A 21,681-nucleotide genomic window follows, 5' to 3' on the forward strand; every position below is an offset into this window, starting at 1 on the left:
TGATTGAATGTTATGACAATAATAAATGATCATTTTCCTTGTTATATTTCAGTTTTATTTCATTTGTTTTAATCTTTTTTATGTGTATGATATTTTACCTGCCTAGCTATATGTACACTCTATGCATACATATATAGAGGCCAGCAGAGGATGCTGGGTCCTCAGGAAGTGTTGTTACAGATGGCTGTGAGTCACCATGTGGATGCTAGGAACTGAATCCAGGTTCTTTGCATGAGTAAGATGTGTCTTCACTGAGCATTCTCACTAACTTACCCAACTTTTTTCTAAATTGCTTTATATTACCTCTAAAATATTGCCCTATATCTAATTGGCAAATCAGAGGTTTAATTAAACTAGATGTTAGGCTTTTGTTTAGGTGAAGATACATTTATTTTCATATTTGTGTTTTCTAACTTCTTTTTTCTTTTTCTTTTTTAGTGAAAATGTGCTGTTTGGCATGGGAAATCCTCTTCTTGACATCTCTGCTGTAGTAGACAAAGATTTCCTTGATAAGTAAGTATTAAATACTTCATGTATGCAGCATCAAATACCTGTGCAGAGAGATTAAACTGTGGAATTGGGCTGGTAAGATGGCACAGTGGATAAAGACCTGCACAGGCTGACAACCCAAGTTTGATGCCAGCGACCTGCATGGTGGAAGGAGAAAACTCATTCCGGCAAGCTTTACTCTGACCTCCACACACTTGCACATGCTTGGACACATGTGCACACAATGAGTAGATAAACACAAAAAGACTACCAATAACAGTAATAAAGAAGAGTAGGAATTACCCTGTAATACCTCAGTTGGAGGACAACTCAGGAAATTGAAATTTATTAGTTCACTGTTATTTGAATAATTCACAGTTCAGCACAGCTTTTTTTCATTACTAATATTTTTTTCAGTTAAAATTTATTAAATAATAGGTATGGTGGGCCGGGCGTTGGTGGTGCACACCTTTAATCCCAGCACTTGGGAGGCAGAGGCAGGAGGATCTCTGTGAGTTCGAGGCCAGTCTGATCTACAAGAGCTAGTTCCAGGACAGGCTCCAAAGCTACAGAGAAACCCTGTCTCAAAAAACAAAACAAAAAACAACAAAAATAAAAAAAAAATAAAAAAATAGATATGGTGGTGCATACTTGTAATCCCAGTACTCAGAAGACAGAGTCAGCAGTTTGAGGCAAGCCTGCTGCACAAGAGGATCGAGGCCAGCCTGAGTTACGTGGGACAATGTCTGGAAACAAACAAACCAACAAAAAGAAGCCACACAAAACAAAACAGTGCAAATACAACTGCATTTCCACATGCTAGAGAGTAATACTGAGATCCTACTTCACACTCTATGCAAGAATTAACTCAATATGGAGCAAAACCCTAAACTTAACTAAAACTATAAAGGTCTTAGAAAAAGACCTGAGTAAATTTTTGTCTTGATTTAGTACTAGATTATTAAATTCATTATTAGTAAAAGGACAAGCATTAAGAAAAAAATAAGATGGGCTTTACCAAGAATACGAAACTTTTCCAGAGGTCTGGGTTTATAGTAGCTTGCCTAGCATGTATATGGTTCTGGGATCACACACACACACACACACACACACACACACACACACACACACACACACACACACACGCTTGCATGCACGCACGGTCAAGCCAACCCACAGGATAGGAGCAAGTCTTGTTAGAGTCTGGCATCTGGTATTTTGAGCAGTGGTTCTCAACCTTCCTAACGCTGCAACCCTTAGTACACTTCCTCATGTTGTGACCCCCCAAGCATGCAATTATTTCATTGTTACTTTATAACTGTAATTTTGCTACTGTTATGAATCATAAATTGGTTATCTGATATGTGACCCTCAAACAGGTTGAAAACCACAGGTTGAGAACTATAGATTTAGAAGATGAGAAACTTTTATAGCTATAAAGCAAAACCAGGGTCAGTGAGATGGCTTATCAGGTAATGACATTGTCACCAAGCCTGACGTCATGAGTTCAGTCCCTGGACCCTACATGATAAAAGGAGAAAGGCCACTTTTACAGGTTGTCTTCTGGTCTCTGTATCTCTGTCTGTCTTGTCTTGGTGGAGGCAATTCCTTAACCGAGAGGCCTCTTCCCAGGTGGCTCTAGTTTATGTCGTGTGGACGAAAACTAACCAGCATATTGCTCTATTCCTTTTCATCCAAATAAAAATAGAATGTAGGTTAGAAAAATGTGTAATATACTTCAAAACTTGTTCATTTTAGCTTTAATTAGTGTGTTAAATTGCATAAATCTACTTTTAAAAGAAAAGCTTAATAATTTTCTTCTTGATTAGGTTTTCAGAACTTTTTGGGTATCAAATTATTTTGTGTGTATCTCTATGTAGGAAGGCCAGAGGTTCATGTTGGGTATTTCCTTTATTGCTTGCTACTTCATTTTATGTAGGTTTCTTGTCTAGCAAGTCCCTAGGATTCACCTCTCTTCCCCCTATGCTGCCATTACAGACGCACACCTCTGTACTTGGCTTCTTTGTGGGTGCTGAGGATCTGAATACAGGTTTACTCACTGAGCCATCTTCCTAGCTCCCAATACCTTCAGTTTTTGAATTGGGAAGTTGCTAGCTTGCCTTGAATGGACCTGTTTTCAGGATACAGTAAGCATTGCTGTAGTTTAGAAATATGAATAGGAAATAAATGGAATATTTATATGCCTACCATTAAAATTTTCTGAAATATCCTCATTGTTTATTTTCTTATTATAAATGTAGTTTTTCTCTGAGCTATAGAGAACAAAATAAAGATCTTCCATTGAAAATAAAAACAGAATTAAGTTAATTAGGTTGGATATATCTAGTTTGGCAAATATCAGAATCGGAAACTAATAGACTTATTTGTGATAAGAAACAGGCTACCGGGAAGAGCTCCTGTGGCATACCGAAGAGACGGTGTGGGGAGATGTGGATATGTGCACCCTCCAGATGAGCAGAGGTCTATAAGGAGAGTAACAGAAGAGGGTGGGTTAATAGGAAGGGGAAGGGAAGGATTATATAAGGTTTTAGTAGACAAGTCACAAATGGTGGCTGGAAGAAAAGTGACATCATTAGAAGGGAAAATACCCCGTCTTAGTTAGACTAGTTGAAGAAGTGCATGTTTTCTCAGAGACCCAGGTCTTTTTGACAGAAAGATGGTAGGCAGAGAAAGCATGCATGAAATATGGTGTTTAATGTTTATTTAAAGTTGATTGTAAAATTCACTACAAAATCAATACAAATTATTTATGAATGAACAAAATACATCATAAATGGGCATATAGTAGATTTGAGTGTGAAAGATCTTGAATATCAAGTGAGATTGTACACATATAATTGTTTGGTTTTAATACTGCCAATCTAAGGTTTATCACACATACTAGATAAAGGCTCTACCATTAAGTTTTATCTCCAGATCCTTCCCTGTCTTGCCTTTTTTTTTTTTTTTTTTTTTTTTTTTTTCTGTCTGTCTTTCTTTCTGATAAATTCTTGGTATACAGCCCTGGCTTCCCTGAAATTTGTTGTATTGACTAGGTTGGCCTTGCTCTTGTGGTAATTAACTTCTGTAGTGCTTGGGTTTTTATTGTAACTATACTCTCCTCCCTCCCTCCCTCCCTCCCTCCCTCCCTCCCTCCCTCCCTCCCTCCCTTCCTTCCTTCCTCCCTCCCTCCCATACACCGTGTTCTGCCTGCATGTATGCCTGCGGGCCAGAAGAGGGCACCAGATCACATTACAAGTTTGTGAGCCACCATGTAGTGGCTGGGAATTAAACTCAAGACCTCTGGAAGAGCAGCCAGTGCTCTTAACCTCTGAGCCATCTCTCCATCCTGGCTCAGTTATTTTCTATTCTAAAGCAGGATCTCAGCTCTGTCCCAGGTTGAAGTAGAAATTGCTCCATAGCCCATGCTGACCTCAGACTCCTGCTGTCTTCCTACATCAACATCCTGAGTGCTGGGGTTATAGGCACACACCACCATGTTTGGTTTGTTCAATGCTTGGAATCAAACCCAAGTCTTCAGGCATGTTATCAGCTAAGCCACACCTCCAGATGGCTGCTTAGATTTTATTACCAAATTGTATTCTTCTTTTCATGGGTGTACACTTCCTGTGAGATTTATTCTAGTAGTACTGATGTAGTCACCAAAAGCAAACCTTGAAATCCTAAAAGATCAAAGTTCTTTTTTGAGACTTGAACTCACAGATCTGCCTGTCTGTGCCTCCTGAGTGCTGGGCGTGTGCCACCACTACCTGGCAATAAATCTCTTCCTATAAATTACTTATTTATATCCTGCATTTGCCCCTTTCCTTGTAGTACAGTGTTTGGCTTCACAAAATAAGGATTCAACAATGTCAGCGCTCTGATGAACCAATGAAAGATTCTTGCCAGTACAGAGGTGCCTCCACCATTACAAAAGGTCACAGGGTAAAACTACAGAGGTGCCTCCACCATCACAAAAGATCTCAGGATAAGATTGCTAGAGACTGGAGTCTTGAAGACAATAACCTTGTCTCTGTACTAACGGGCCTTGAACCTAGAGCTCACGTGTGGCACGCAAGTGCTCTACCACTGAGACACAGCCCATAGCCCCGATTTTTCTTAAAAAAAACAACAAACAACAACAACAACAACAACAACAAAAACAACCTCTCAGGAGGCAGAGGCTGGTGGATCTCTGAGTTTGAGGCTAGCCTGGTCTACAGAGTTCCATGACAGACAGGGCAACACAGAGAAATCCTCTGTCAAAAATAAAGTAAAGGATATTTATTTATTTATTGGTTTATTTATTTATTATCTGTCTCTGCTTGCACTTTCACATACCTTGGAGTGTGCATGGAGGTCCGACCACAACTTGTGGAGTAGGCTCTCTTTCTACCATGTGCTTCTTTGGGACTGATGGAGTTGTCTAGTTTCTGGGCAAGTGCCCTTACCCACTGAGCCGTGTGCCATCTTCTCCCCATAGACTCTTCTATTCCTACTGCTTCTGTCAGAAAAACCAGACGTTTCATTTGTCTAATAGATGTCAACTTCCAAACTATCTCTGCTGTCTTATCTTTAAAATGTGTGATGTTCTTATCGCAGGTGGATCTGGAAGTTGTAGAAAGTATTTGTATTTATATGTAATATGGCTTTCTGGAAAAGTCAAAGCACTTTGTAAATTTTCATTTGAAGATTTAGTACACTTGTTAAATTTTGAAAATGGACTTCAGTATGAGAAAAGAATCTTTTCAATAAAAGGAAAACTATGGGAAAAGAAAGAAAGAAAATGAAATTCAGTTGATCATTTCTCTTCCTGTGAGACAGCTCATCTGTCTGCTTTTCTCCGCCCTCTAATTATCTGCTTTTTCTTCCTTGGCATTTTCTTCTGGTTTAGCTTTATGAGTAGCAGGTGGTGTTTTATTCCCAAGCTCTCCACCCATCTCCCTCAGGAAGTGCCTCTCCGCAGTGTGCACAATGCATGGATCTTAGACATATTATGCTGATAGTCTGAAGGTTACTCACTTTGCAGGGATGTAGGATATAGGTTTGGTCCGTTTTCCAGAGATAGAGATGAAGCTGAGCAGGGCCAGGCAGGTACTGTCTTCAGCATGACTACAGAGAACTGTTGCCTAGTATTTTAAATGTTAGCATTATTTTATAATTCAGTGTGTTATATAAATTATATTCATTTTCATATCATTTCCAGCATTGGAATTGAAATCCATAAAGGAATTTAGAAATTTATAATTTGTTATGTGCAGTTTTTGCAAGTGTAGCTCCAGAAGTGTGATATCACAGCATTGGTTTTGCCTATAAGCCCATGTGCGTGTGTGGAACCAGTGAGAGGTGCTCAGTAGAGGAGAAGATGTCTTACAGTGCATCTGTAGCTGTAAAAGGTCACATCTCTCAAGGTCTTACTTCTTGTGGTTGTCATATATGAAATTGTAATTCATCAAGATGTTGCTGTGGTGAGACCAGGTCTCAGATGGCCTCAATTAGTGATCCTCTTGCCTTAGCTTTCTGAGTACTGAGGTTACAGGCATGTGCCACCATGTCTGGTTCATGGACTTTAGGAAATATTTAGTGTGGGGGTTGGGGGAGAAGGAGAGAGAGGACAGAGGGAGAAGTGCAGTGGGCATGCTCAGCTTCCAGGAGTTGATTCTCTCTGTTTGCCATGTGGGCCCTGGCATTGAACTTGGTGGCTTGGTGGCAAGTGTTTTATCTGCTGAGATGTCTCGTGTCTACCCTCTTCCCACCTGGAGATTTTGATTTATCTCATCAGACTGTCTTTCAAAGTAGCTCATATCACTAGAGTTACAGTGAGCTGAGACTGTACAATTATTAACCTTAGTGATAGGGACTTAATGTTTTGCTTTGACCGATCTGTTTATGGGTGTGCTTCATCAGCTCACTGCTACAACTTTGCTCTCATTATTTTGTATGTGGAGTGATTTTGCTGCAAAGATACCGAAGTCGTTACTGCCTGTTTTATTGTACAAATTGGCCTGTGAAGTGTTCTATCATGTTTTTGTTTTTCAAATCTACCTTTGAAAATGTAAATAAATGTCTTTTAAAAACAAGGCCCACTAAAAGTAATTTTAGAATGAGTCTCAGTAAGGAGAAATAGTGAACTTATTAGTGGAAGATGGGAATGAAATCTCAGTAGGTCTGTGAGTTCATGCCAAGAGCTTGATGCCGCAGAGATGTACAGTGACTAAGGCCCAACACGGCTTGTTATGTTTGATAATAGAATGCCAATGGTGACCTCAGCTAGATATTCCCAGTACAGTGGTGGGAAGAGAAGCCAGCACAGATGATGATAGAAAAGGAATGGGAGGTATAATATAGAGTGGGACAGTTTGTGAATGTGCCCCAGACCAGCAGTGACATGGACTGAAATTTCTTCCCATAACATGAATCACTAAGTAGCTGTTTAAAAAAATAAGAAAAAGTTACGGTCATGAAGAATGTAGTTCTGTTTTATATATTCAGACTTAAAATCTAGTTGAACACTTTTTCAGATTCTCTAGTTTTATTTCTTATGTGCTTTGCTGATGAAAAGTTACAATACTGTTTTATAAATCCTATAACTTGTTCTCCTCTCTCTCTCTCTCTCTGTCTCTCCCCCCTCCCTTCCTTCCTCTCCCTCCCTCCCTCCCTCCCTCCCTCCCTCCCTCCCTCCCTCCCTCCCTCCCTCCCTCTCTCTCCCCCTCTTTCTCTCCATAAGGTTTCTCTGTGTAGCTTTGGAGCCTGTCCTGGAACTTACTCTGTAGACCAGGGTGGCCTTGAACTCACAGAGATCTGCCTGCCTCCGTCTCCCAAGTGCTGGGATTAAAGGTGTGCGCCACCACTGCCCGGCTTATTGTCATCTTAACTATGTAATTTACTCTTGAATGTCAGTCAAACAGCAGTCTGCAGATTCTTGTGATGGCTAACACTTTTGTCCTCCCTCCATTTTCTTCCTTTCTCTCACACACATAAGCTGTCTATCTACATATATAGGTGTGTTTGTGTGTAGATACATATACACATATGTGTGTTTATACATATTCATATATGTGTATATATACATATATACATGCACATATGGAGAGAGTGCACATATGCTCACACTCAGATAAACTGGCTACTGTTTAAGATCATGCCATACCCAAATACCCATACTGTCAATGTGATTGTCTGCAGATACATGCATGGGCTTTGTTGGAAATACGTGTTTCCAACAAAGTATCATTTTTGTTGTTGGTTTTGCTTTTAAAGAAATTTATTAGCTCTATTGTTTCTTGGACTTTTTGTTTTATTTTTAAAGAAATTTTACTTGCTCAATTCTCTGCTGTGGTTTTCCTGCCTGTAGCAGTGTTTAAATTGTCCTGTTGGGCACACAGTTGTGTGTTGTCTCTGTCAGCATGAGCGTGGACATGGGGCCTCACTTGGGCTCTTTGGACTTTGCCCACAGTCCTTTTAAGGACCCTTTAGGCCTTAATTTCTACGCTATACTAGTTGTCAGAGTAAGTAAATAGCTTGTTCCGGTCTTTAAAAAGATCAGAAAAGGTTATATATGCTTCAAACCGTCTCCCCTTGAACTAGCTGAATTACTTTTTGCAGAGGTGAAAGCCGTCCAAGTAGTGGGGAGGGGTGTATATTTATTGTATATGATGGGTTTGATTTGCGTAGCAGCCATATGACATGGATAGTTTTAGAGAAATTAAGTAACTTTGCTCAGTTTAAAAATTCTCTACTGTAAGAACCAAGCCTAATTCAGGCCTTTGCCTTTTAATCTCATGTGGAAGGTTTTTCACCTTCTGCTTTTGATACGCATCCCATATTCTTTTGCTAAGTTAAAGTAGGAAAAATGTTGAGGAATACTAATGTATCATTTTGTCATATCTGTTTTTAGGGAATATATTTGTGTTTCAATCTCAGAAATGGTTTCAGATTCCATTTTTTTTTTTTAATTTTTGAGACAGGATCTCCCTATGTAGATCAGGGTGGCCTCAAACCTCACAGAGGTCTGCCTGCCTCTGACTCCCTAGTGCTGGAGTTTAAGGTATGTGCCACCATACCTGGCAGAATATTTTTTAAAATCATGTTGTTTGGCAACATACAGGGAACAGGTTGAGCTTTGAGTCATTCTCAGAAGAGCATGGTGGGAAGTTGAGTTACAGATTCTGCTAAGTTGGATTTTTCCTTTTAGTTTTATTAATTTGAAACACTGAGGGCTAGGCAGTGGAGCTGGCTCAGATGGAGAAGGAGCTTGTGCTGTAGGTCTCGCAACCTTCCAGAAAGAGCTGAATCTCAAAAGTTGTCCTCTGATTCTAGCCCTTGTATGTACATAGCATGTTTACGCCTGTATTCACATGCACACATACACACATAAATTAACAGTAAAGAAAACTGAGGGAAGTCAGGTGTGGCACATGGCCTATAATTCAGCACTTATGAGGTGTAGTTCAGGGGCAGATCACATGTTTAGCATGTGCTTTAGCCCCAGTCTCAGGAGCTAAGATCCCAGCAAGCAGCAATGAAATGAAATATTCAGAGATGAAATACAGTTTATAGTATAGATGGCTTCTCTAGGTTTGCTTATATTTATAATGTATACCTTGCTTACCTTCAAAATGAATTCAAAAGAGTTATTTTAGGTTGTAAAATAAATTGTAGTTACAGGTATATACTGTTTTTGTGTCCTTTAAAGGTATTTTGTGATTTTTTTCCATTCTTGCAAATGACCATAAGGAGTTTAATTTTGAGCTTTGAAATGTGTCCAGTTTGCATAGACACGCAAGTCACTACTCTCTAAAATTTCCTCTGTGATCCATAAGCAAAAGAGTACTCCAGTCTTAAAAGTTAGAATATTATTCTTTTAGGCAGAAAGAATAATAATTCTTGGGTAAGGTTATTTTGATCTTGTGTATCATGGTTATTTCCCTAACTACACCTGAGTAAAGTTGATGTTTCAGTGAAGAATATAACTCACAAGTACAATGAGCATCGCTGGGCCCTGTAAATAGATGGACATGCACGTAGGCACAGGAGGTGTAAAGGGTTTGGCCTGACCCAACAGAGATCCGATTTCTTCCCTCTGGGTAGTCTTTTACATCATTCTACTTGACAGATGTGTGTTTGTTTTGCTTAGTGAAGGGACAGCTCACTCCTGTTGGTGTTAAAGAATAGGTTGGCCTAGCCCAGGGTCAGTCGTATCAGTTAGTGTGGAGGCTTAGGGCCTTCTTAGAGTCCAGGTGACGAGTTCAAGTCCATGAGCCGTGCGTCATGCCTGTGTAAAGATGCCTCGATTAAAGCCTCGAGACTGAAACTCCAGAACATCCCACCATGCCACATTGTTACATATGGATAGTGAGAAAGTCAGATAGTCCAACTCCCTGGGAGGGGACGGTGAAAGTGTCAGACTTGGAATTCTCCTGGACTTGTCATATACTTTCTCTTGTGGCTTATTTTGACCAGTATCCTTTCATTTTATTTCAGAATTTGAACACAGTAGCTTTCAGTGAATTTCATGAGTGCTTCTAGTAAATTATCAGGAACCTTCCAAGTTTGGAGTTGGTGTCAAGAATTGAGAACATTCTTGAGGCTTGTGTTTTATATAAACTACAGACAGACCACTGGTGAGGACTGTGGGCTCAGGCTAACCTACCTCGGAGCAGGCCGCTCAGAGCCAGGCTGCTCTCTACCTGCTGCTGTGGCTACTTCTTTCCAGTCCCTTCTGGTTCCTTTCGGGTTCGGTGCTATTTATGAGGAAGGAGCAAAGAGGAGAGATGAGAAGGGGAAGGAACAGATAAAAGCTGCCCTTTTCCCATTCTTATGTGGAGGAAGCCATATTTCCTTTCATACTACTGCCATCTATCATACTACTTAACTTTTTTGTTTGCTTGCTGAATTGTGAGGTCCTAAAAGTCAAGAAATGAGTTTGTTAATTCTCTCTTTCTGGCTTTGGTGTGTGTGTGTGTGTGTGTGTGTGTGTGTGTGTGCGCGCGTGTGTCTGTGTGTCTGTGTGTCTGTGTGTGTCTGTGTTTTCCCCAAGACATTTTTTCTTTGTACCTTTGGAGCCTGTCCTGGAACTCGTTTTGTAGACGAGGCTGGCCTCGAACTCAGAGATCTGCCTCTGCCTCCCAAGTGCTGGCATTAAAGTCGTGTGCCACCGCTGCCGGCTGTTAATTCTCTCCTGTTTAGCTGGGCAAAGAAGGAAAGTGGCACTGGTTAAATGCCTCTTGTATGATGTGTCACATGACTCTAATCACAGATTTTTTATATTTATATTCCATAAACCTGATTTAATAAACAGGTGCTTTCATACATGTTAATTTTTATGATTTTATAACCGAATAAAACTGATGAATTACTTTTTTTAGTGAATCCTAATTACCAGTGATTTTATACACCAACAATCATTTACAAAAAAATCACAAGCTCTTTTTTCTTCTAAAAACTTTGTATTCCTTTTGCTCTTAAATTGTGTTGTACTTTTCCTAATCAGAGTTATCCTTATGTAATTTATTTTATATATTAACATATTTCATGAATATTGATCACCCTGTTTCTGTAACAAAACTATATATGTAGATTTAATTCTAAAGCATCTAGTTATTATATTCTAATCCTCACATACAAATGTATTAAAGTGTAAATAATTAAATAAAAGAAAATAAAATGATCAGAAATATGTAGCACGAATAATAAGAATCCAGAGACAGATATTGGGGTTGAGGCCGAAAGATCAGGTCAGCAAAGCAGCCAACCCCTAGAGAGCTCTTACCTCCATGAAATCTTCAGACTGAAAAGAGCAAGTTCCTGTTTCATCCTGCCTTATATTCCTCTCTAGTTCTGGGATTAAAGGCGTGCACCACCACCTGGCCTGTATGGCTGACTAGTATGGCTAGCTTGGCACTCTGATCTTCAGGCAAGCTCTATTTGTTAGATCATAAGCAAAATATTACTGTAGAAATACATCTTTTAAGTGAGATGGTGAAACTATTTCTAAAACTTTTTTTCAGTTGGTTTAGTCTTTTGTGAATAAATAATATTCATTGCTGCAATGAAATAGTTTTAAGGATTGCAGTGTGTCTGTATGGTACTGGGGCTTGAGCCCAGGCTTTTGCCACCGCAGGCAAGTATTCAAACTAACCTTCCCCTTCAAATCATTTCTGAGATAGAGTCTCGATCAGTTTGCATGCTTAGGCCTGCTTCTGCCTCCTAAGTGGTGAAAATACAGGTGTACACGTGTACTGGCTGGGCAGTCTGCTCCCACTGTTTATTGGATGGTAAAAGTTTTCATCAGTGCAGTTATTTGAATGCTTTCATAAAAATGGCACATTAGTGGATTATCTGATTAAGCTCTTCATTATTGTTGAAAGCAAAACTTAGAAACCACTAGGCTAGCTGATTATAGTCATCAGAGATATGGAATTCTGGGAGGTATACTTTGAAAATCCCTTAAGGCTCTTGGCTCCCCCCTCCTCATCCCCTAATGCTGGACATCAAACCTAGGGCTTCTTACAAGTTAGGTGTGATCATTTATATTTATCTTGGCTATGAGGGATTAACTAAATCAGGTTAATTGAGGTGAGCTGTCCCATCCTGAATGTGGTAGCATTCCATGGTCTAAAGATTTGTACTGCATAAAAAGAAGCTAGCTGAGCGTAAACATCTGCCATTCTGCTTCCTGTCTGTGGCTGTAGTGTGACAGCAGCCTCACTCACCCTCCGACTGCCTTCCTTAACCTGATGGACTCCCTCCGATGGTGAGCCAAGGAAGTCCTAAGACATTGGGAAAAGGGTTTCCTATGGAGCTGGATTACACTCATTATTGGTCTTGTCTCAGAGGTATCACGTTTGCCAGAATAGTTCACAAAGTGTTGGGGAAGAGTTGATTTGTTAAGTTCAGTGTGGCTATGTCCAATGGTTTTTCTTGATTGATTGTTATAAACAGCTGTGAATAAACATTTATTTTAAAAATGTCCCTTTTAAGGACGTTGTCTGATTTCCACCCTTTTTGGCAAAGCTTGTTTTCCCTGTCAGACTAATCAGATTTGCTCTTTCAATAGAAAGAGTCTGACTTCATTTTTATTATTTATGTGTGTGTGTATCTGATTGTATGTAAATGTGTGTGTAGATGCCTGAAGAAGCAAGCAGAAGGCGGCCACTTGATCCCTTGGAGCTGGAGTAACTATATTTGTGAGCTGCCTTACATGGTTGCTGGGATCCAGACTCAGGCCCTAAGGACAGAACAACAAGTATTCTTAAACAGGCAGCCTTCTCTCCAGCCGGACGTTATTTCTCAGTTAAAAAGAGATGTGATGGTTTACATGCTCCTGTAATGACTTCCCATGCTCCCTCTTCCCCCTTTCCCTCCTGTCTCCTTCTTCCCCTCATTTTCTCTCTTTCCCCTTTTCTCCTGAATTGAGAGTTTTACCATGTTGCTCAGGCTGTTTTTTTTTTTAATAATTTGTTTAAATTTATTTTATGTGCTTTGGTGTGAAGGTGTCAGATTCCCAGGAACTAGAGTTACAGACATGTGGGTGCTGAGAATTGAACCTGGGTCCTTTAGAAGAGCAGCCAGTGCTCTTAACTGCTGAGTCATCTCTCCAGCTCTGCCCAGGCTCTTTTAAACCCTTCACCTTATATTACTCTTCTCTTTGAGCATCATGGGATTATATAGCTTCTGGTTTCCTGATACATGCTGTCTCTGTTTCTAACCCAGGGCTTCCCACATGCTCGGCAAGTACTCTGTCATATCCCTGTGACAGTTAATAATAATTTTCAACCTGGTATAATTTAGAATTACTTAGGAGACAAGCCCCTGGGCACCCCTGGAAGAGATGCTCTTGGTCAGGCCAATACCCACCTTGACTGTGGTGGATTCCAGTCTAGAGTGAATGAAAGAGAGATCCTAAGTTTCCTGCTTGCTAACTGTGGTTATAATGTGGCCAGCAGCTTCTAGCTCTGCCCGCAGGACTTCCCTGCCATGGTAAACGATACATATCCTCAAATGTGAGCCCAAACGCAACTTTTCTCCTTAGGTTTCTATTTTCAGAGTATCTTTCACAGCAACAGGACCAGTGACTGAGAACCCCATGGCCTGTCTTCTGATAGTTAATTCTTGTTCGATACAAGAGAGTGCCAGGAGCCTAGTTTGAAGTTTGTTGCCTGGGACAAATAAGTCTGTTCATGTTTTGAAACTCTCTGAGCTTTGTTTAGTAGGACTTTTCTGAAAAGTAATACTTTTTTCTTTATTAAACACAGCACAGACATAAACTTTTTAGATAAGAATTGTCAATTTCTTTTCCACTGTTGTATGTATCTGAATATAAAACATTATAACCAGAGTTCCTCGTTTCTAACTTATAACTGTATTCTTACAGAAATATTGTAACAGAAGGATCTAGAGTTAGCTTGTAGTGCATTAAAATTTTTTAAAAATGTTTTTTATGTATGAGTGCTCTGTCAGCATGTATGCCTGCACTCTAGAAGAGGGCATCAGATACCATTATAGATGGCTGTGAGCCACCATGTGGTTGTTAGGAACTGAACTCAGGACTACTGAAAGAACAGTCAGTTCTCTTAACTGCTAAGCCATCTCTCAAGCCCCTAGTTTGTAGTGCTTTAACAAATCCTCTGCCCCTCCTAGACAAGGTTTCTCTTTATGGCCTTGGCTGTCCTGGGAATATCTCTGTAGACCAGAATGGCCTAGAACTCACAGAGATCTTGCCTGCCCCTGCTTCCCAAGTGCTAGGATTAAAGGTGTGTGCCACCTCTGCCTGGCCGAAATTCTTTATGACCTAAATAGTATGGACTGTTCTTTGTTTAGAACTCCAGAGTTGATTTTTTTTTTTTTAATTTTAAATCCTGGGCAGTATAATACAAGTCTATTCAGAACAAACAGGTCTAGTGAATAATAGTACTTGTTTGTGAAAGATAAAGGAAAAAAAATCTACATTTCTTTTCTGCTTAGACCCCTGTTCCCTTGTTATGGAGATAGAGAAAACATAAAACATAACAGGCTTGTCCAGTGGAGTTGATAACCTGGAAGTCGTTGGTTGTCTGTTTCTGTGAAGACCTCAGCAGTACAAATGAAAGATGCCTGTTATAGCATTTATAAAACCTATGGTTTTGTTGATAGGAAAACCAAGATAAAGGAGTGAGGCTCCTGTCTGTGGTCAGCAAATGGCTGAGTTGAAAATTCCTGCTCAGTGGTGGATTGCTTGCTGTGCAAATGTGAGGACCTGATTTTTTGATCATTGTACCCAGATAATAAGCTGACTTTAGTCTCATGACCACTTATAAAGCCAGCCCTGTGGATACTGCAGATAGGAGGATCTCTGGGAAACGCTTGCTGCCAGTCTAGCCAAAAACCTCCAGCCCCAGGTTCAGGGATAGTCTACGTCTCCCACTTGATGTGTGTACAGGCATGCACACTCAGGCACATATGTACATTCAACAGCTCCCCACACACACCTGCTAACAACAGCAACAAAAAACCATCGGCCTGGCCTGGTGGGGAAGGCTCATAATTCCAGGTTCTCGTGAGGCTGAGACAAGAGTGCTGCAAGTTCCAGGTTTGCCTGGGCTACACAGTAGGTTTAAGGCTAGCCTAGGCACCTCAGTGAGAACCTTTTACCCAGGCTACACAGTAGGTTTAAGGCTAGCCTAGGCACCTCAGTGAGAACCTTTTACCCGGGCTACACAGTAGGTTTAAGGCTAGCCTAGGCACCTCAGTGAGAACCTTTTACCCGGGCTACACAGTAGGTTTAAGGCTAGCCTAGGCACCTCAGTGAGAACCTTTTACCCAGGCTACACAGTAGGTTTAAGGCTAGCCTAGGCAACTTAGCGAGAACCTTTCTGATAGTGAAAGGGGAAGAGTGGGCAGCATGTATGTGGAAATATGTGTTTGGGGAGCAATGGGGGTGGGTATGAAAACTTATGCCGCTCTTACTTAGTACATAGCTTGGTACATTGTTGGGGGAGACTGCTTGTTCGTTTCCCGACCGCCCTGACTTGAAATAATTACACAGAAACTATATTATTTAAATCACTGCTTGGCCAATCAATTAAAGCATATTGCTAGCTAGCTCTTATATCTTAAATTAACCTATTTCTATTATTTTATATTTTACTACAAGACTCATGGCCTACATCTGGTGGCTCATGTCTTTCTCTTCTGGCTGCTACATGACTTCTCCTTGACTCCACTTTCTTTCTCCCAGCATTCAGTTTACTTTTCCCACCCTATTACAGCCAACACAATTTCTTTATTCATTAACCAATAAAAGCAACACATATACAAAAGGACTTCTTACACCAGTACATGGTGAACACTGGACTTAGTAGCTGAATTTGAAACGGAAGAGAGCACTGCTGCATGTGATTCACGGCAGAGGAGTCCCAAAGAGGTTGTGTTTCAGTACATGGTCAGATTGATGTCTCCAAGCCTGCCCTGGGGAGGTGTCAGAGGCAGTGACTAACACAGTAAAGAGCCAGCGGCTTGGATATTGTTGATGTTTTGTCAGTTATGGCAGAGACATCCACAGTGTTCTACTGCTCAGAACCCCACAGATTGTACACTCCTGTTTGATTGGAGGACATACAGTCAAATGAATCTTGAGGCAAATACGTTTGCATGATTATCTGACCAGTGTGTTGTTTCTGTGTTGCAGGTATTCTCTGAAGCCAAATGATCAGATCTTGGCTGAAGACAAGCACAAGGAATTGTAAGTTCATTAAACCTCAGTTGTACATGCTCTATGAAATAGATGTATGTAAGCCACTTGATTTAAAAATTATATACAACCTATGGCTGTTATCATAGTGGATTAGGGTAATTTGTACTGTATAATTTGTGTTATAGCAAATGAACCCTGGGATAATTGTTTGTGATACTCACTGAAATATGTCACACTGTATTTGATTTTCCAGATTACATGTATGTTTGGAAATACATTATTTCTTTTTCTTTCCTTGGTTAATTTTGTAGTTTTATTCAGGTGCTTTTTCTAGCACCTGAAGTTGCTAAAGATGAAGAAACATTTTATTTCTTTTATAGTTTTATACAAAAGTAAACACCTGTTTATTGTTTGAAATGAGTAAGGTTTTCCAAACACGGAGCTTGAAAGATGAACACTGCTAAAGTTTTAGTGTCTTTCTTGTAGACTTCTTTTTTTTAAAAAATATCGTGGAATACTGGGATGTTTCCTTTGACAGTTTCCTGTTGGAAGGTGGTATTTTAAAGATTACCACCTGACATGGACTGTCAGCATTTTAGTTACAAATAATCTGTGTGGGTGATTAGAAACTCACGTCAGTCTTTTAAATAGAATTGTCTGAAGACGGAAGTTTTAAACGTTTTATATGGTTCTATTTTGTTTCAGCTGGTCTATTTTCTCCATTGTTCAGTAAGTAAATGCTGGTAATATTGAATATTATATAAACAGCCAACATCAATACTGTAAAACGAAGAATTAGAGGACTTGAATCTAATTATATCCTTAGGTTACACCTTATTACTTACTCTGCATATTAATTAAGCCCCTATCACATTTATAATTATTGATTCTCCAAAGTACCTTGAAAATTTTCTTTGTATATTAGATACACTTTAGTGTTAAACATTTTATTAATTAACTAACTAGTTATCACTATGTACCCTGGTGGCTTTTGAACTCAGGGTAACCCTCTGCCTGCCAGGTGCTGGAATTATGGATTACACAACACCCTTCATATCTAACTCAGATACACCTTGATTTACTTCATTTGGTCTTCATTTGTATACACAGCATATACACAGTATGTACTGCTGCTGTGTAACTGTGGAAATATGAAGCATAGAGTATACATTCACCCACATACTCACCTTTGGATTTCCTCATTAGGACTTTATTGTACTTTTTTATCACTTTCATATTTTATCTTCACTTCACTCATTAATGTGTCTACTTATTTTTGGATTTATTTCAAAGTAAGTTTTAGGTGTTAGAATACTTCCATCTAATATTAAGAGTTTTTGGGTCTTTTTGTTTTGTTTTGTTTGGTTTTGAGACGTGGTTAGCCCTGTGTAACCGTCCTAATTGTCCTGAAACTTGCGCTGTAGACCAGGCTGACCTCCAACTCACAGACATCCACCTGCCTCTGCCTCTTGAGTGCTGGAATTAAAGGCGTGCATTACCATCGCCTGGCCTCGTCTAAATTAAAAAATGCTAAAATTTTGAATAAGTGAAATCATATGTATGACTTAGATTTTTAATAAGGTCTTTTTAAATTTCCCTTCTTTTGTTTCTTTTTCTTCTCCCCTTCATTTTACTATGTAGCCCTGGCTGTCTTGGAACTCTTTTTGCTTACTTCCATGCTGGCCCTAAACTCACAGAGATCCTCCTGCCTCTGCCTCTTGAGTGCTGGCACGATAGCCATGCACTACTATGCCTGACTGTCAGTTTGTTTTGAGGTAGATCACTATTGTTGCCTGCATCATTTAATTCCCTTTTTATTATTGATTAGCATGGGTTCAGACAGGGTTTCTTTGTGTAGCCCCAGCTAGCCTGGATAGGATGACATTTTTATCTGAATAGTTTATCTGTTCTTTATTGGTTAGTATTAGCAGTTGGGTGACTTTGTCTAGTTTCTGTCATGTAGTTATTTTGACCTCTGCCCTAACAAAAACTCCCAATTGAATATGATTATCAGCTCTTCATGAAAGATGTTCATAAATAATCTCATTTTTGTCTTCAAAATTGAAATAGTCAGAATTCTCACTGAGAAGGCAGAAATGCAAATCACTCTGGTTTGGTCATTACACATTGTGAGCATGTTTTGGACTGCTGAATTTTAATATGTCCTATAGTTATGAATATTTTATATCTATTAAAAGGCTCAAATCCCTTTGTGCTCAAGACTAGACTTTTAAAATATATGAGATATAGATGTAAGTAAAGCAAATTTTATGGCTAAGAAGACAGCCCAGTGAGTAGAGAGCTTGCTGAGCCAGCATGAGCACCTGGGTGTGAACCCTGAGAACACACGAAGACAAGGACCTTGTGTACTGGAAGCCCCAGTGTTCCGGCAGTGAGACTAAGATGTGGAGGGAAGACTGCCCCAAAGCTTGAGGGGCAGTAAGATTGTTCTGCCCAGTGGCAAACCCAAAGGCAGACTCTGCTCACAATAAGATGGGACATGATGGCCTGCACCTGAGGTTGTCCTCTGACCTCCACATATTTGCTGTGGTATATAGACACTTGCACTTAACATACATGTAAAGTACATGTGTACACACATGCTCGTATAAACATACACGAATATAAAACCCAAAATATAATTGATGATGCACATAAAATACTATTATTGATTGTTATATTCGAAATAATGAGCTCATTATGGTATTGTTAACGGAAAACCTGTGGATGTCATCATATTACTCATGGACCTGCAGTGTGCCCTGATGCAGTGTATACAAAAGAGCTGTCAGTATACTGATAGTTGGTATTGCTTTACATGGAATAACTGGTTTTTATTAAAAATAGTCTTAATTCCCAAATCCGGTGAATCAGATTCCATAAACAGTCACTCTTGCTTCATGGACACCCTCCCCAACCTCTTCCTGGAAAACCCACTTGTCACACAGGGGAAAAAAATGCTCAGCAGTGACATTTGTTTCTCTAAGCGGAATGATTTTCCTTGTTTCTACATGCTGAATACTCCGTTCCAGGGGAAAACTTTAAGCTGGGGAAATAGAATATTTACAATTGTGATGTGATTAATGTAAACTGTGGGGTTCATGCTTGGCTCTGTAATAATTCCATAATGAAATTGGTTATTAGTTTTCTATAGTTTTTTTCTTCATTGCAATCTTAGTTTTATAAATGAAATAGCCTAAAATAAGAAAAATGTCACATTGTTTAATTGAATAGTGTTTCTTCTCTGCTTGTACCAGTTATTGTGTATGAGTACAACGCGTCCATGAAAAAGTACCCCGAGAACAAACTTCAGGAGAGAATGGTTTATTTTGGCTCACAGACTCAGACTTCAGTCCAGGTGGCTTGGCTTCACCCCTGTGGGACTGTGGCAAGACACAGCGTGGTAGAAGGGTGTGGTAGAGGAAAGCTGCTCTGGGAAGCCAGCAGGAGGTTCAGAGACAGAGATTCAGAGGGAGACAGAGGTATGAAGGAGGGAGGGAAGGAGAGAGTGAGGAAGGACACTGGCTAGGAACGTTATATTAATTTTACGGACATACCACCTCCAACAAGGCTCCACCTCTCAGTAATGCTATTAAAGTCTTAACCCAGTAAGTAAAGTAGGGTATTCCTTGGATCAAGATAGAGTTCCCGTGATTCATTCATGATCCAAAAGTCTTATTTTTGAACATTTCACTAGGGATCAAGCTTTCAACAAATGCCACAAATGCCAGGGGCCGGGAAGTTACATTTTACATCCATGCCATATTATCGTACTAGGCACTATCCAAAAATTCTGTATAGTTTTTTGTATTATCTATCCTATCTTAATAAAGTTACTGGAAAAGTGAAGGATACTAACTTCATTTGTAAATAGAGACTTACTAGTTTTTCTTATTTTTGCACAGATCTGCAATGTAGAATATGAAACCATTTTTACACAAATATATTTATTTTATAAATATATAAATTTTATAGTACTTTGAGTATGAATAGTGTATTGAGATTTGATTATGAAGATTCATGTAAGAAAAGTTAATAGTTGCTAAAGTTATTACTGAAAACTTACCTGTACTACTTAATAGAGACATACTAAACTTGATAGCTGGTTTTTTTCCCCCTCTACTTTTCTATACTCTACAAGGCAGGGGAAATAGCTCTTAACAGGCTTAGATCTATTTGCTTGACTCTTTAAGACAGATACTAAGGTAAAGCCTAATACCTCATTTTGTCATGAATATGATGAGAGTCATTTCAATAAAAGTGAACTGTTAGAGGTTAATATACCCATTTAATGACAATGCTGAACCAGAAACTGCTCTCCTGATTCCCACTGAAATGCTTTGTTTGTTTGTTTGTTTGTTTTAGGGAGGGGGAGGGTGGGTATTGTATCAAAAAGCGCCCTAAACATACAGTAATTTTATTTTTTTATTTTGTGTGTATGAGTATTTTACTAGCATGTATATGTATGTGTGCCACACATGTGCAAGGTCGTTGTGGAGGCTAGATGGGGATCTCAGGTTCTCTGGACCTGGAGTTACCCATGGTTATGAGCTGCCCTGTGGGTGCTGGGAACCCAATCCCAATCCTCTGCACGAACATCAGGTGCTCTTATGCGCCGAGTCAGTTCTTCATGCCCTTAGACAGTAATTCTAGAAGATGGTTAATATTATTAGCTTTAGTAACCAATAAGAATGAACATAATATCTTGCTGTCTAAATTAATATTACAGGACCAATTTGTGATTTTAGAAATCACCTTAGACTTAGAACCAATACTACGTGGGTTGCAGAAAATCAACCAAGTATTGTATATGTTTGGCTTCCAAATTAAAGACTTAAAATTCTTCAAAGGTGAGGCAAAAATAAAAAGGTCAGCTTCATACAGAAATCTTTTATGCTTATGAGATGGTAGACTCATAATTGAATTGCGCTATACTCTACACTTTGTACCTTATTTTATGTGAAATGATACTGAGCCTCTTTTTGAGCTTTTCCTTTCCGTGAGTATCTGACCTAGGGCCTCATCACTGGTATCTTCGTCTGCCTCGCTCTCCAGACTTTCCCATCTTAGTGGTTCTGATTCTGTGCGTGTAACTTCATTGGGAAATTTAGCCTAAGGTACCAGTCTCCTTTATGTAAGAGACATTTATTATGTTGTTTGTTTATATTTTTGTTTCCAATGGTGGGGACCAAACCTGGCCTTATGGGTACAAACAAACACTGTTAACACTGAACTACATCCCAGCAGGCCCCAGAATTGTATTTTAAAATTGACTTTCTATGTAGTCTTAATCTTTGCTGTATTGCTTTTTAAATTAGTCTTTGAAAAGCTCCTTTGGGTGGTTGATTCTAATGAAGCTGCTACTCTGGGAATAAATATTCAAGCTGTGTTAGTTAGATTCCTTTGGTCCATTCTTGCTGATTCCATCAGATGCCTGCTTTTGGGATCCCAGACTAACGTCAAGTGAGGTCATTTAAGTCTTAAGCATTTCCCACAAATGATCCAATCTTTTCTTATAA

At 39.5% G+C, this 21,681-nt stretch overlaps 1 protein-coding gene across 2 annotated transcripts in view; it reads left to right on the forward strand.

Moving 5' to 3' along the window:
* The window catches only part of Adk (adenosine kinase), a 387,740-nt gene that overhangs the window by 44,640 nt on the left and 321,419 nt on the right, over window positions 1-21,681 (forward strand). For both annotated transcript variants that reach the window (XM_038309653.1, XM_038309654.2), the window contains exons 2-3: window positions 439-513; window positions 16,157-16,210. In XM_038309653.1, the coding sequence (XP_038165581.1) occupies window positions 439-513; window positions 16,157-16,210 (129 nt within the window). The remainder of the gene's footprint in view (window positions 1-438; window positions 514-16,156; window positions 16,211-21,681) is intronic.

Source organism: Arvicola amphibius, chromosome 13, assembly GCF_903992535.2.
Source record: "Arvicola amphibius chromosome 13, mArvAmp1.2, whole genome shotgun sequence".
Lineage (NCBI taxonomy): Eukaryota > Metazoa > Chordata > Mammalia > Rodentia > Cricetidae > Arvicola > Arvicola amphibius.